At 38.2% G+C, this 16,214-nt stretch overlaps 1 protein-coding gene across 1 annotated transcript in view; it reads right to left on the reverse strand.

The window, feature by feature from the left end:
* Positions 1-1,077: 1,077 nt before the first annotated feature.
* sema3bl (sema domain, immunoglobulin domain (Ig), short basic domain, secreted, (semaphorin) 3bl) overlaps positions 1,078-16,214 on the reverse strand; it is a 44,250-nt gene continuing 29,113 nt past the window's right edge. The window contains exons 6-15 of the mRNA XM_077223949.1: positions 15,530-15,646; positions 14,766-14,914; positions 13,773-13,887; positions 13,595-13,664; positions 12,655-13,031; positions 12,481-12,572; positions 12,037-12,078; positions 6,977-7,202; positions 6,287-6,420; positions 1,078-4,052 (exon numbers count right to left, since the gene is read on the reverse strand). Of these exons, the coding sequence (XP_077080064.1) occupies positions 3,585-4,052; positions 6,287-6,420; positions 6,977-7,202; positions 12,037-12,078; positions 12,481-12,572; positions 12,655-13,031; positions 13,595-13,664; positions 13,773-13,887; positions 14,766-14,914; positions 15,530-15,646 (1,790 nt within the window). The 3' untranslated portion in view covers positions 1,078-3,584. The remainder of the gene's footprint in view (positions 4,053-6,286; positions 6,421-6,976; positions 7,203-12,036; positions 12,079-12,480; positions 12,573-12,654; positions 13,032-13,594; positions 13,665-13,772; positions 13,888-14,765; positions 14,915-15,529; positions 15,647-16,214) is intronic.

The raw sequence follows: 16,214 nt of genomic DNA on the forward strand, positions 1-16,214 counted from the left end.
CCCATTCACTCGGATCTGCGAAAACTACTAAAAATGATGTATTATGCTGACAGGCCAGTAGTTAGTAGTGTCACTTTGTATAGAAAAAACAATGCACCTAAACACGTAATAAGCATGCGTGTGACTCAGTGTTTTCATAAATTCGCATTTTTGTAGTTTACGTGGAGACGGTAACGCTATCATTTTCAAAAAACTTGCACTATGAAACTCGATTTCAAAAGTTTACATTTTCAAGCCCCCAAAACACTGTTGTCGTGTACACAAAAAAATGTTTTTCCTAAAAATGTCCAAACATGGCCTTTTATCTGTATTATTTACAAAAACTGTAGAACTGTTTTCTAAAACTGTAGGACTCTTGGTTCTTCAAAGAATGGGGGTATAATACAATAAGAATTAGCTTGATTTTTTGTTGTTTTAGCTAGTTTCCTTGTTTTTTCTGATTTTAAATTGTTTAAAGTCAGCTTGAGGCCCCCTTGAAAGGTCTAAGTAATTTTGGGTAAATAGTCTCTTGCACCAAAGGTGCGGCGAGTTTTGTGATAAAGTTTACTCTTAAGGCCTGAGTTCTAAAAACAAGTAGAAATAAAAACAGAGATGCATGACTTTGCAATTAACTTTTTAACACTGAGAGCGAAACCATGGCACAGTTATACAATGTAACCGCATCAACCTGCTAACTACATCACATATAAACGCACATTTGGGCCTCGTTTAGCTGGTGTTTCGGTTCTGGCTGGGTCTGGTTTATGAACGTCTTCACTGATTTTTATAGCTCCTTTACTGTGGTCTGTTCTCCAGCATCAATATATCCCAGCACAGCCGCTTGTTCTTAATGTCGAGCCTCGTAATGACTAATGACACTAACATATGACCTCACTTGAATGGAGTCATTTTTAAATTGAGCACTGACAAAGACAATCTCAGGAGAAAAAGACCTTTTCAGTATGATAAACCAGCACACGATGGAGATCGTAAAAGGAACATCTGTAATGCTGAAGGGTCACACCCAACCCTTGGGTCCCGCTAAGAGGGGGTCGCTCTGAGGTGACCCGGTGTGAAGCACAAACCCATAAAACTCTCTGTGAAATGTTTTTATTCATGTATCACTGAACCAAACAGAGGTCGGAGTTTTCTGCATGCAAGAATCACTTTTAAATAACACATAAATATATCAGACACACTGCTTAAAACACTGCATTTGTGTTGTATTTTATATACAGAGAAAATGAACTAAAATCAGTACAATCAATGTTTAAAAAGAGGGAAAAGAAGATATGCTGTTCATGTTATTAAAAGTACAGCACTCCAGTCAGATTATTGTTTTAATGTTGTATTTAAATTAAAAAGCTAATGACAAATGAAGGAGCATAGCAGTTCTGCTATACCCATTCATAAAAAGCAGTTTCAGTGCAACTAGTCTGTGCAGTCGGTCCTGTCAGGGCAATGAACAGATAAAATTATATTAAATGAGCTTGCTTCTTTTGCTTGATTTGTTCCATCGTTTGGATGATTTTTCTCCTGAAGTTCTAAAAAAAAAAACATTGGAGAAAGTTTGCAAGCCAAACAGTTTCTCTCCATCTCCAGGAAAGATTTGTACAGACAGCAATATTTTAGAGAAAGCATTAATTTCCCCCGCAGACCTTTCTAACTATAAATAAATAAATGGTTCAAGTGATGCAGGAGTTTTTCGTATAGATGTACAAAGTAAGTAAACTAGTGAATGTGAACAGCGAGAAAGGACAGAAATTCGCATCAAGGTTTCTTTAGCCGCTGAACAGCTTCTGCGTCAATGAATGGTAAAACATCAAATCAGCTGTCTAGTATTGCATCATATGATTAAAACATTGTAATACTTTATAATAAGGTTCAGTTCATGAAAAATGTACAGTTAAGAGGTTGTTAAAATACATGGTTATTCACCTAATAAATATGTGCACATGACATTTTGAGTTTAAATTATAGTCTTACCAGAATAGCATTTTTAACTGTGGCTAAAACAACAAATGTCCACAACATACTGTACAAAAGATGGAAAAAAGAAGACCACGACCATGGTCTTGCAGTAATATTAATACTAAAGTTCTCAGAGGTCATTTTCAATACAATTGATAACATCAGCCGTGTTTCATAGTCGTGTGACAAAATGCGTACTGTACACTATGCGTTTATACTACAGTATGCACTATGTACTCAACCGTCTTGTGTATGAATTTTATCCAGTTATTTTCTCATCCAGCATTGGAGTCTGTTAGCCTCTCCCCCTCCAGTAAATAATTAGAGCTGTGAATTGGGACGCACCTTGAGTAGTGTTCATACTGAAAACACCAAAAAGAAAAAGTTCACTTCAAACAACCAGACAGTGCATGGATGATGATTAACCGAAAAAAGTGTGGAATGTTGAACACTTCAGTCCAACTTTACAAAATGCTGAATGACAAAATAACCTTCTAAAACTCATTCACTTGAGGGAAGACTAATACATAGTTATAAGTACACAGTGTCTAGTTGGGCATTTGGGCACTACTTGAGAAACTAGAAAGAGCGAGTCTGCGGTGTGATACATAACGCCAGTTTCAGTTACAGTATTACCATGCATAACAACAGATATTAAAAAATATCAGACCACTGAATGCCATGATTGACCAATTAGAGTTCCAGTGAGCTGCGTAATAACATTAATGCATTGAGTATCATGAACTAACAACAAACACTATTTACAGCATTTATGACCCTAGGTTAATGTTAATTTATAAATATACCATTAATTCATGTTCATTCATAATAAATTAATGTTCATTTATACAATGTCAAAAAAGTCAGTAAAATTATTAAAAATTAAAAAATGCTGTAAAATTATTGTTCATTGATATTTCATACTAGCTAATGCATTCATTTAAGAATTAGACCCTACTATAAAGTGTTACCAAAACTTTACATTACAAAAAATGAAAAGGAAACTGACCCTGTACAAAGCTCTGTAGCTCATGATAGCGATGTGGTGTGTCAAGCTGACTAAGAACAAAATCAGTTCTGTTGAAGTCTCAACGGTCGTCAACCTATGATTTAGTAACCAGAAAATAGTCTAATTAGTCCAAACTTTTAATTCTTTACAGCTTAATGTACTGGCAAGCTGAGTTTTGTTGAGCACTGCCATAGCTCTCAGTAGGGTTAAAGTCTCTAAGCATTATGCCCAGTTGTATCACAGCCAGACGAATCTTAAATGAATATATGTTTTTTGGCACCTGTTATAGCATTGGCAGCGCTCCAGTTTACTAGTCCCATCCAGTCTACCCTCATTTGTTCCAGTAAAAAGGTTTTGCAGCTGCTAAGTTCTTAAGTGAGATATATAACATTAGCCACGGTTTACTGTGAAGTGATGAGGGCTGGCTGTCATGGTCACAGGAATATTTTGGAGAGGACGCTCAAGAATGTCCTAATTAACATGGAGAGAGCTTGGACTGTTAGACATAAAACCTACATTATTTTACATCACCAAAAGCAAGTGTTTATGTGTGTGTATAATGGCATCTACAAATCCAGTCCACTTTTCCATTGGAAGTCCATTTTGCTTCACGTGGGTCTGTATTTTACTCTAGTGTGTTGAGGTCCCGTGGAGAGCGGATTCGGGATTCTCCCGTGCTCTTTTGGATTCGTGATTTCCGTGCGGAGTCCTGCGCTTGCCGATATTTGTCCATCATGCTTTTGTGTTTGCGTCTTAGCTTCTCATTACACCAAACGCGTTCGCAGTACTGCTCCACCTGCGGCAAATTTGAAGGACCAATCAGCTGCAAGATGTCTTTGAACCACGCCCTGGCTGGGCCACGGTTGGCAGGGGCTGTGCTGGCGGGGCAGGGTGACCACACTTTATACTTGCTGTCACGTGACAGGAGGTCTGAGAGGGCGTCGGCGTGTAAGACGTCCAACCAGAAGCGTGAGAGTGTTTGTGAAAATCCGTGTTCCCGAGATCGACACACGTAGATGCCTTCGTCCTGACGTAACACACGCCGGAACAACAAACCATCATCTGTCTTAATGATACGTTCATCTAATAACACCTGAACAGAGAGAAAAAAAAGAAATTATTGGAAATGTACAAATCACATGGTTTCTTTCTCAAATACAGTGAATGAATACATAAATAAAATGAATACATTTCATTGGATTAAAAAAAACAAGTGGGGTTCTGCAAACAAACGATTAATTTTTCTTTCCCAATGACTGCTCACCAATTAGTTTCAAGGTTATTTTCAGTAGATATTTGAACGTGTCTTAAAGTAAAAACACAACTATTCATAACTATGGGCATGTTCACATACAGAATGTGTCCAAATCTATTCATTTCAAACTGTATATTTATTGGTTGATAATTTAAACGTGAAATACTTTGTGAGCTTTTGTAAAATTTTTGAGAATTTTGAAAATCTATATTTAGTTGTTCATCTTTACTTCTTTGTAACATAGTACATTCTAGAATAGTTTGTACTTCTTTCTCCTCACCATTACCACCTTTAGTTTGCTTAGTATGTGTAGTAAACCAAAATTCGCTCTATGCTACTTTGGAACAGTATTTTTTGTGTGGGGGATGTGTGTGATTATACAAATTATTTGAAACTGATCTCTTTGGGTTTATACATTAGTATAATGGCCACATTTACATAACATGGTTCAAGTGACCCAATTCCGATTTTTTCCCTCCCATGTGGCACAGACAACGCAGTCGCAAGCAGAAAAAAAGCACATGGATTCTGATATTCTCAGATCAGTTTCAGGCCTCATTCATTGTGTGGAAATAAATCTGATATGAATCGGATATACGCATTTGCGTCTGCCATGTAAGTGGACAGATTGGATATTCACCTGTCAATGCGAGTCGTACATCATTGAAAAAGTGAAGGTGGCGAATGAGGTCAACTCAGGTGGACACCAACTGCAATCACACGTCTCTTTTCAATGGGGCAATAGAGGATGAAGGCTCAACCCAATTTTTTGCTGACCTTTAAATATGGTGCGGAGATATGGTGCAAATCACTCCATTTTTACTTCCTTTTCGGCCTAAGCTTTTCCGGGTCAACACGTCTACCTTGGGTTGTTTCGCCAAGTGTATAGTGTAAGTGTAGATATCGGATATGGGTCACTTTTAAAAGATGTAAGATGCAAAATCAGATATAGTCAACAGATCGGAATTGGCCATCAAGACCTGAAGTGTAAATGCAGCCTAATAGTAAAGAGAATAAATACAGCATATGAAGTAAATATTTTGCATTTTACATTTATTTAAATTTATTTGGACTCTAGTGCAATGGCAATATAAAAGGCATTTTTATAAAATGTCACAATTTGCGAGGAAAAAAAATATTTAAAAGCTTGAGATTTCTCTTGAAATTTAGCAGCATGTTGTCCTTATCGAACTTACTATTTTTCTAACACATATAAATGAAAATATATAGTTGCCAGGTCCAAATACTCTATGAGATCCCAGAAGCAAACAAATAATGCTAATTTACACTCAATGTGTGCTGTAGTACTACTGCAAAATCATAATCCTAACCTTGATCTCCATAGCAAAATCTCAGTTGTGGTCTCACCGAGTGGTCTGGGGTGTTCACTGGTGCTAACACAGAAAACCTAAAATTCTAGGGACTGCAGCATTTGTCCAAATTTCAATCTTAACCGTTCTATTTCATCAGAAACTATCTTAAAACAGGGCTTTAAGTGTAATATACTGAACTTGTCCTTTAAGTTTGATCTCTTTTCAAAGATGACACTTGGCAGATTATTGCTGAAGTGAAAAAAGTTTTAAAAAGTGAACGTAAAATTGTATTTTATTTGGCCGCAATAGTTTTCACTAGGTGAAATTCGTCTCCCATTCATTTCCTATGCAGTCATTTTTGACCGTGAAGAGTAAAAGTGTGACTTTTTTTTAGGACCATTTAACCTGTTCGAATCATGTCCATGATTTTTTTTTGTGTTCACATAGCAAGTGCCAAAACCTTTACCAAGTTTCATACCATTTCGATGAAGAAAAAAATTATTTAAAAAAAAAAAAAGTAAAGTTTTTCAGTCACAAATTACAACAGAGGTGTTCTATAAATTAATAGTGCTCATAAAAGGCTGTTGAGATTCATTTGAAACGGAGTAGAGACTTGAAGCCAGAAATAGTATGTCTTTCACAAAGAGAACCCTGACATCAAATAGTTTAAAAACCCTTATCTAATGCAACATTTTTAAATGTCCAAAAACTTTTTGGTGTCCTTGTAGATATCTTCTAATCCTTTTGTATGTCTCTCACCTCTTCTAAGTGGTCATCTCTCTGAATGTGCCATGTGACAGTGGCCTGTGGCGATCGAGGGATGCACTCTAGGAAGGTGCTGTTGTTCTCAGTGCCATAAATGACCCGTTCTTCAGTCGGATCCAGATCCTCCACTACAAAGAAAATCACATGACACTTTACCACAGTCACACAACACGGTTCAGAGTAAGGCCAGTCAGGGATTTTCCACTGCATATGTGTTTGGATAAGAGTGCACATACATATAATCCCTTTTCATCACCAACATCCTAACCTTTGGCATGCAAACACTCAAGCGCTCTTCACTCACACCTCTTTTGTTCTTTCCTCTCATTCTCTCTCTCCTCTGTGATGAGAGATGGAGAGTGATCTGTCTGTTCATCTCTCACTCTATCAGTTCCTGTCTTTCACAGAGAGTTTTTCTCAGCGGATTGAGATTGCCCTTCAAACCCTATTAGTTTTCCTATTAGAACAAGCTCAAAGGTGTATTGAAGTCTCTAATTCAAATGATTAAACAATTTAACTTCAAATCTCCGGATGAATTGCTTTTCTCTTACACTTTCACATCAGTGAGCTCTTTAACAAGTAAATTAAATTGAAGTTGTCAGAGGAGGCCACTGGTGCATTGACATTCAGGCTGGATGGCTGCTCTCAGTTAAGGAGGCTGTCACCTCTCTCCTTCTTTCTTACCACTGAGGTTTTGGTCCATGCACTGCAGTGCTGGGTTTGCATGTTTGATGTCCTGTCTCCGGTAACGCCGTTTTGTGTTTGGCAGGTAGCGTGTGCAGGTGTGTCCGTCCCAGGCACAGTATGGATCTCGAGCCAGGCAGCACTCGGCACAGGCTTTACCGTACATACTGCAGCGGTGCAGAGGAACCTGGACAACACCCGTCTGTGAACCCACGAACAAAGTTTGCTGTAAGAGAGAGAGAGAAAATGAACAGTTTTAGTTGCTCACTTGAGCAAAATAGGGATAGTTCAACCAAATAACAAATTCGGTCATCATTTACTTTCTTTCCAACACAAAAGGTGTAGAATGTCCTGGCTGCTCTTTTCCATACAAAAAAAAGTGACGGACTGGTGCTGTCAAGTTCCAAAAATGAACAGAAAGCACTATAAAAATATCTATATGACCAAAATTTAAAGGTACACTATGTAACTTTTTTTTGTTCAAAATTAACAAAATTTAAATAATGGGTTAATACATCATCAATCCTTCTTCCAAAATGTTTTTTTTTCTTAACCTTATTCACTATGGTAAGCCTATTGTAAGTGTTTATATTTTAGACCTGACAGGAAAGTTTTCACAGGAAATTGCGTACATGCGTCGCCTGCCTGTGCATGTCTCGTCATATCAATAAATAGAGCAAAGCTGCTCCGGCTGCTATTATGAGTGTATGCTGTGGGAGTGGCATTGTCAAAGCGAGCAAGAAAGGTTGACATGGAGCACGCTAAATCTCCAACCTTCGGGGAATCACCCGTTTTAAACAAATGCCGAACAGAAGAGAGTCTGCTGCCAAAAAGAAAATACGACTGTAACCATAGTTCCCTGAGATAGGGAACGAGACGATGCGTCGATGTCGCTTTGGGAACGCTTCCAGCATGAATGCATCTATGTCAACTAGTCCAATGGATGGAATGAACGTCACGGGTGGGTGATGTTATGACCAGGAAGAGATAAGAGCGCATCCGGTGAAACCGGCATTAGCTACGAAAATTGCCGAAGCAAGTCGATCACAGGGATGCATGAACTATGGCATGGCGACGCATCGTCTCGTTTCCTATCTCAGGGAACTATGGTTGCAGTCGTAACCTGAGACATTCCCTTTCGAGGAACGAGAATACTCAAATCGCCAAACTTTCAAATGCCTAAGTGTCAGTCTGTTGTCATAACTACACTGAGCACTAAGCACCTGAAACCTTGGGGCAGCGTCCAGGTCCAGGCTAAAAATCTGACGAATGTGAGCGGTGAGGACCAGCCCGCCGCATCACAAAAGTCTGGAAAGAAACTCCAGATAATAAAGTTTAGAAGCCATACTCCTAGTAGAATGAGCCCTGACCACCAAATGGTTGGCCAGAGGACTCACAAGCAAGAAAAATAGTCTCGACTATCCAATTGCTTACAGGTTCCGATTTTCTCCACGGAGAAGTCCGATGAACATAAGTGTCCAGTGCTCGCACTGGGCACAAGAGGTTTAGCTTTTCCTTGTCCGATAAATGGGGGAGGACATAAACCTGCAGCACAATAGGCCTCGGAATAATGGTAGGCACCTAGGAACATATCCATGTTTGGGGTAAGAATGCCTTGACCATCCCCGGTGCACTCAAGGCAGGTGGGGACCGAAAGGGCCTGAAGGTCTCAGACTTTTTGAGGGACGAAATAGAAAGAAACTTAAAAGAAGAAACTTCTCTGAGACCAAATATAAGGGCTCGAAGGGAGTCCCAGATAGGCCTACTAGAACTAATGCAAGGTCCCAAGCCTGCACCCTAGTGCTAGTTGCAGGCATCAGCCTCAAAGTGCCATGAAGGAAACGAGAGATCAGGGGGTCTCAACCGTGGAGGGACATAGACCTGATGTAAAGCATTCTTGCAGAAACTCAAATACTGTGTTTACTGAACAGTTAACCAGATCCCACTGACGCTGGTAACAACAAGAAGTGGAAAAAACTCTCCAAGTGAATATAGTTTCCTCGTAGCGGGAGCTCTGGAACTTAGAATGGTCTCAACAACCTTGGTTGAGAGACCACTCTCTATGAGTTCGGCCCCCTCAGAGGCCAAACCCACAGATTCCAAATCCCCTGCCGGGGGTGCAATATTGAGCCCCCTGCCTGAGACGGAAGGTCTCTCCTGATCGGGATCGCCAAGGGAGGGCCGTCGAGGAGAAGAATTAGGTCCGCAAACCAAGTTCGGCTCGGCCAGCGGGGTGCTACTAGCAGTAGGCTTATTCCATCCAGGCGGATTCACTCCAGAACTCCTGGGAGTAGAGCAACAGGGGGAAATGCATACAGACGTAGCCTCTGCCACGTCTGCACCATAGCATCGAGCCATGGGAGCGGAGCATGTGAAGCGAAAGCTTCTCACAATGCCGGCAATATGCCCCGCATGCTCCACTCCCAAACAAATCACACAAAGCTCGTGTGTGTCCCCACTCGTTAAATAACGCGCGCAGGGAGAAGCAAAGAGTTTGTGCAATCGTTTTCCCATAGTGTATAGATATATATATATATATATATATCAGACAGACAACAGTAAATATAACAGACACTTTGACACAGATCGCCTGCTGAGGCAACAGAAGCTAATGCCGGTTTCACCAGATGCGCTCTTATCTCTTCCTGGTCATGACGTCACCCGCCTGTGACGTTCATTCCATCCATTCGTAGGGCTGGGCGATAAATCGATTTTATCGATTAACTCGAATGTGTAGTTTACGCCGATTTTTTTGAATGAAAATCGGTTTTCTCTTTAACAACCGCCGACGCTCCCCTCTGGGCTCCCGTAGTTCCGACCAGGCTCAGCGCTTGCCATGATAGAGATACACAAACAACATGGCAAATGAACAAGACCGCGGCAGCAGAAGCACACCCGCCGAAAACATTTACAAGCTGAATCTGCAGGGCCGCCAACTCTCACGAGTTCACTGTGAGAGACGCAATTTTGTCACTTTTTACACGCTCTCACGCCACACATCCCTTTTCTCATGCACAGAAAGATCGCAAAGCAAAGAGGACACTGACACCGACAGACAAGACAGAGCAGGTTACTATTGATATGAAACAGATTCTCAGCTCTCAGATTCTGTCAATTTTATTACGAAATTCAAACAATAAACACCGTTTTGGCGCTTGTAAATGTGACGTGAGAGAACGCTGACAGATCTCAGTTCAAGCGGCACGTGAACGGATCATCTGTTACTCTTTACTACCAACTTACCGAGATGTAATAAAATCGATCGATCAGTGTTTTTCAACCGCGGAAAGATGTCCATAAAACAGCTGGAGAACAACATATGCCACGTAACGCTAAATTTACCTCAGGAATCCCTTTTAATGACCCATAGCACGCATGTGGACTTAAAATAATTGCTATAGAGAGGAGTATTTTGCTAAATATGATAACTATATTACACATTCATTGTATTTTTACCTATATCATTAAAATAGTATAAGCTTGTTATTATAAAAAACGCATTATATTTAATTTGAGTTAGTTTTAACCTTTAATAATACCAGCTGACAGGGCTCTCTGTTTACAGCATTAGGTGAATTTTTTTTTGAGAACAATTAACAACACATTAACGTATCTACCATACCTAATATTTATCCAAACGAATTTATATTGAATCAAGATCAGAATCAATTCACAAGAATTGAATTGAAATTGTGAAATTTGTGTTAAGCAATAATAAAAACACTAGCATACCAGTCATTGTGCCATGTAAACATTGTTTACATGGTTAATTAACTTAATAAAATTGTTTAGTTACCAAATAATTTGACAATCACAACACACTTATTGTGATGCAAGTTTTTTGTTTTTTTACACATACCCAATTCCAATCCACCCATTTTATTTTGTTACATTTTCAATGTTTTCAAAGACAGGGCCTGTCCTCTTGTCTTTTTGGCTTGTTGTTTCTGATTGTAATTAAATCCAGATCAAATCCCATAAGGGAATATTAAAACAAAATAAAGTTAAAACTTGTTTTGAACAATTTCTTTGTCATCTGCAGATTGATTTTAAGTAGGGAGAGAAAAAAAATCGATTTAAATCGTAAATCGGATTTTTTGTGAAAAAATCTGGGATTTTTTTTTTAGGCCATATCGCCCACCCCTATCCATTGGACTAGTTGATATAGATGTTTTAGACGCATTCACGCTGGAAGCATTCCCAAAGCGCCATCGACGCATCGCGTGTTCCCTCGAAAGGGAAATAAAATTTTATTGGTCAGAAAAAACATAAGAAGATTTTTTATTTTATTGCATTTTACTAAATGTCCCAGCATTTCTCAAAAAAAATGGGGTTGTAAAAGCGACGAGGAGACGTTTTTTTATTACTCAACAAGTGAGTATAGGAAGCTCTCAAACAGAGTTAATTGTAAGGTATTATCTATTGTGAAGGGTTAGCTTCATCTGCACAGTCAAACAGAGCTGAAGCAGAAACAAAACAATGTTCCTCCACAAAATGCATGCAGTTTTGTGTTTTAACTGCTAGAGGGCCAAAAGTTACCTAGTGCACCTTTAAGTCATTATTTTAAAAAAAATTAAGGCAAAAATTCAACACAAGAACCAACACCATTTGACATTTTTGACATGAAACCTGGAGCGATGAGTCTTGAGGCACTTTAGTTTGTATGTGTTTAAGTGTGAATCCTTTTTTTGAATACAACGAAAGTATAAAAAAAACAGTTTGGAATGATTTGACGGTAAATAAATGATGACACAATTTTCATTTTTGAGTGAACTCTCTTTAACTCCTGTGGCCCCAGTACTGTCCATGAAGTAAGTGAACTGTCAGTTGGTTTGGATATAAAGCACCTGCTTCATGATGAATAACTAAGCAACTGGTTGTTTTGCATGAATGTTTAATGTTTTGGAGCCAAAAAGCATATTACAAAGTGGAGTCTCTGCACAAAATAAAAGCCTCTTTGGGAATGTTAAGGAAAATGAATTTATGGTGCTGCTTATGTTACTATGCTTACATTAGTTTACTGGAACAGTACAGTGAGTGTACATGATGCCTGAACCTACCCTTTTCACAGATATATCCATGGAGGTTATGGGAGTGGGTACCTGCAGAGATGAATAAAATGAGAAACATATCTAAAGGTACTCACATATACACTCTTGTTCAAAAGTTTGGGGCCAGACTTTTTTTTAAAATAAATTAATACTTTATTTGGTAATGATGCATTAAATTGGTCAAAGTGATAGTAAAGACATTTCAATTATTACAAAAGATTTATATATCAAATAAATGCTTTTGAACTTTCAATTCATCAAAGAATTCAGCATTGATAATAATAAGAAATGTTTCTTGAGCAGCAAATCTGCATATTAGATTGATTTCTGAAGGATCATGTGACACTAAAACTAAAGTAGTTATGCTGCATATCAGCTTTGACATCACAGGAATAAATTACATTTGAAAATGTATTCAAATCGAAAACGTCCCACACTTTTGAGCTCACAGACCTTGAAAACCTGCATTTCCTCCAGTGTGATTTCCTCACAGTTGAGAGAGTTACCATTTCCTAGTACGATAACCTTTAGCACTGTCCCAACATCTGAAGAGGTCAAAGGTTACAGTTATTCAATCATTCAACCACGGTTACAAATACACTTAAAAATTAAGTAAAATGACCTTACCAGTGCCGATGAACATGACATCATAGTATCCGTCCTCGGCCTGTGTGCGATCTACAGTGATGTGTGTGAGCCTGTAGGGGGCGCCGGTGCGGAGCAGCAGTGGTCGCCGATGTGAGGGGTAAATGGGGTGCCACATTAGTGGGTGCGTTCGAGCAAATTGCAAAACGACATCTGGAAACTCCAGTGTGCTACGGAAGGCACGGCCAGGCTGGGCTGTGATTTTACTGGGGCAAACTCCTGGTCGTGGATAAGGGACTCGTCCTTCATAAGGTCCCCACTGATAGTCCGGTCCTTCTTTATGAGCAAATGGCCCATTAAACGCCTCACGGATATCAGCCATACTATAGACACACACTGCATAGCCCTGAAACACATTACTGGAGAGAGAAAATGTTCTGTTAGACTCACAAACACCTGATTGTTGCCCTTAAAAATGAGTTTTAAGAAAACTCTTAAACTCTTTAAAAAAAGTTTAATTATATAGTACATTTCATACACAATGGCAATTTAAATTCTTTACAATGGCATAAAAAAAATTAAAACAGCTAAATGAAAGATAATAAAAGAAATTTAGTTAAAAAACATAAAACATTAAAAATAAATACAAACAAACTAAAATCAAATAACTATATATTTTTTTTAAATATTTAAGAACACAAAAATGAATAAGTGAATAAATGAATAAGACAAAGGCATTCAAATAAATAATAAAAAGTAACATTTAAATTGGATTAAAATGAGGAAAAAGTGTACTATATATGTATATATATATATAAATAAAAGACAATGAAGTGTAATTTAAAATGCATTAAAAAATATACAAAGATGAAAACTCAATGAAATAATACAGTGCAATTGGTGAGTTAAAGTACAGCACAGTGCTTTAGAAAGGAAATGCACAGATAAACAGATGTTTTCTCAGTTTGGATTTGAGACAGACCTGATTGTGCTGAACACTGCGTAGATCTCTGGATTGGTTTCATCTTTGGTCCTTAACAGAAACACATCCTCTGCGCGACAAACACATCACACATGAGGCGTAAGAGATCAAATTGATTTCAAGTTTATATAATATTGTAAATAAAGAGCTGAGGGAGTTTGTTTGTTTATCGTCTCACCCAGCTGGTGAAAGTGTGTTTGGATGCCGTGAGGTCCAGGAACAGAACACACCAGTCGGGCTTTAATAAATGTACTCCACTTATTCACCAAAACCCGCTGCCCACCCACATCACTCTGAAATCACATAAACAATAAATAATGAGGCGTTGAATTCACTTCTCAACTCTAACAGATCGGCAAAAACTCAAATCCCAGTATCATTTACCCCTAGACCACACACGCAATGACCTCTGGGTAAAACAAACTATCCCTGCGTCTCAATTTGTATACGATCCATCCTAAGTAGTATGCAAGATAAGAATTAGTGCATCCCAATAGTATACAAAATAATAATATACTAGTATACGAAAGGTGCCACAGTGCATCCATACAATGCTTTCCCCCCACAATCACTTACTAAATTGAGTTTGTGACTGTTCTCATTTGACTTTTTTGGGTGAACTGGTTTAATTAAAGGGGTCACACACCACTAACCCCTGTAATTTGAATACTGTTTATACATAAACATTCAGTTGTAACTGTTCCCGTGGGAACAAGAACAGTTCAGTATCACAAAATATCTCACAGCAGCACCCAGTTATGGAGATTAAGGCACTTTAAGGGAAAGATTGTTACGGATCCCAAAAATGCAAAACAGCTGGGTGGTGTAAAGGATCTGAAATCTGTGTAATCTGTATACGCGGAAATAATCACCCTCTCTGCAGTTTAAGTGTGTGTGTGTGATTTGGGAATGTGCTAGAGCTGAACAATGAATAGCAGTCAACGTGACAGTAATGTGCGATTGAACCCGGCTCTTTGAACACTGACCTCTGAATGACAGAGAGGGATTTGTACTGTTCCCCTTACTCTACATTCGTGTGATTCAGAGGCATGCAAACCATCCAACAGCTGTGTTTATGGGGTTGACAACAAGGCAAGAGCATTGCATTCCAGTATACTGGTCTACTTGTGCCTGGATGTATGTATATGGTGTTTGTTGTGGTTTGCCTCACCGCACACAATCGCCCAATGCGTGTGTGTATGGCTCCTTCATCGTCTCGCTCTGTGGTCTCTGTTGCTCTTTCAGTGAAGAAAAAATAAATTTTATCGTCATCTCTGTCTGCACTGTCAGGGATGAGGTGGGCCGCAACAAACCTGGGCTCTGCATACACACACACACACATACACTATTATAATGCTTATACTGATCGGATTGTTTGTTGTATGTAGATTTTACAATAAGAAATAATTTTAAGAATAATTGGGTGTTTCATCAATGATGAGCACTTAAAGTCCCAAGATTTAAAATATGAAAATACATAATAAAATAATAACGATTATTATGAATATATACGGACTGAAATAACTACTGCAATAAAATTTAAAAAAAAAAAGTATCTATTTTTTTATCTTAATTTCAGTTAAAGATTTTTATATATATATATATATTTTTTTTTTTTAATTTTAGTAAACAATATCAAAACTGATTTCCACAACAAGTTTTCCACTAATAAATTATAGTGTTTCATTTCCAATCAAGCTTTTCAATTGAATAATTGTTCAAAATATGTGTATGAAAATATTCTTTAATTTTGTGCATTTATGACACATGGTGCTAACTGTGAAATTAGTTTTAGCAAGACAAAGGAGTCATAAATTTTCTTACAAAAATGTTAAATTGTCATTTCCATCACCATCATTTCCACCAGAAAAAAAAGATATAAAATACATAAGAAATAAGAATGCTTATTAAAATCAATATCAAGTATTTTTGTACCGTGTAGAATTCTCTGATCTGTCTCTGTTCTCATGGGTGAGCGAGTTCCTAAACCTCTCAAAATCACAGAGTCTCTCCCCAAAAAATCCGCAGTAAGACCGGTGTACAGCTCTCCACCTGAGAGAGAGTGAAAGAGCATTGGAGGTCATAGCTGACAGCTGAATTCTCAATATCTTACGTGAGAGATAAGACAAGTAAAAAAAAATTTGCAGGAAGCCCCACTGTTAACATTTTCATTAAATCATGTTATCAGCTATAAAAAAAAAAACACATTCACACACCTATAAATCAGCTGAGTCCTGATATGCAGTCAAAAGCCGTTCAAAGTCACACACACACACACACACACACACACACACACACACACACACACACACACACACACACACACACACACACACACACACACACACACACACACACACACACACACACACAAACACACACACACATTACTTCTGAGATTAGTTTACTAAACTTAACTACATGTTTTTAATTAAAGCATTTTTTTTGCATGTGTTTGTATGAACACATACTTTTACAAAAAAAAAACTGTTTCCCATGAATTATCTGACAGAAATGCGTGTATGTTAGTTTGTGAAAGATCTCGAAGTTCACTCATACGCAATCTTAAAAATCTGTCCCAAAACTGCATCTGGCAAAATAACAAGCAAAGAAAGCCAAG

The sequence above is a fragment of the Siphateles boraxobius genome, unplaced genomic scaffold (assembly GCF_051911475.1).
Source record: "Siphateles boraxobius isolate OS27281-9 unplaced genomic scaffold, OSU_SipBor_1 9, whole genome shotgun sequence".
Taxonomy (NCBI): domain Eukaryota; kingdom Metazoa; phylum Chordata; class Actinopteri; order Cypriniformes; family Leuciscidae; genus Siphateles; species Siphateles boraxobius.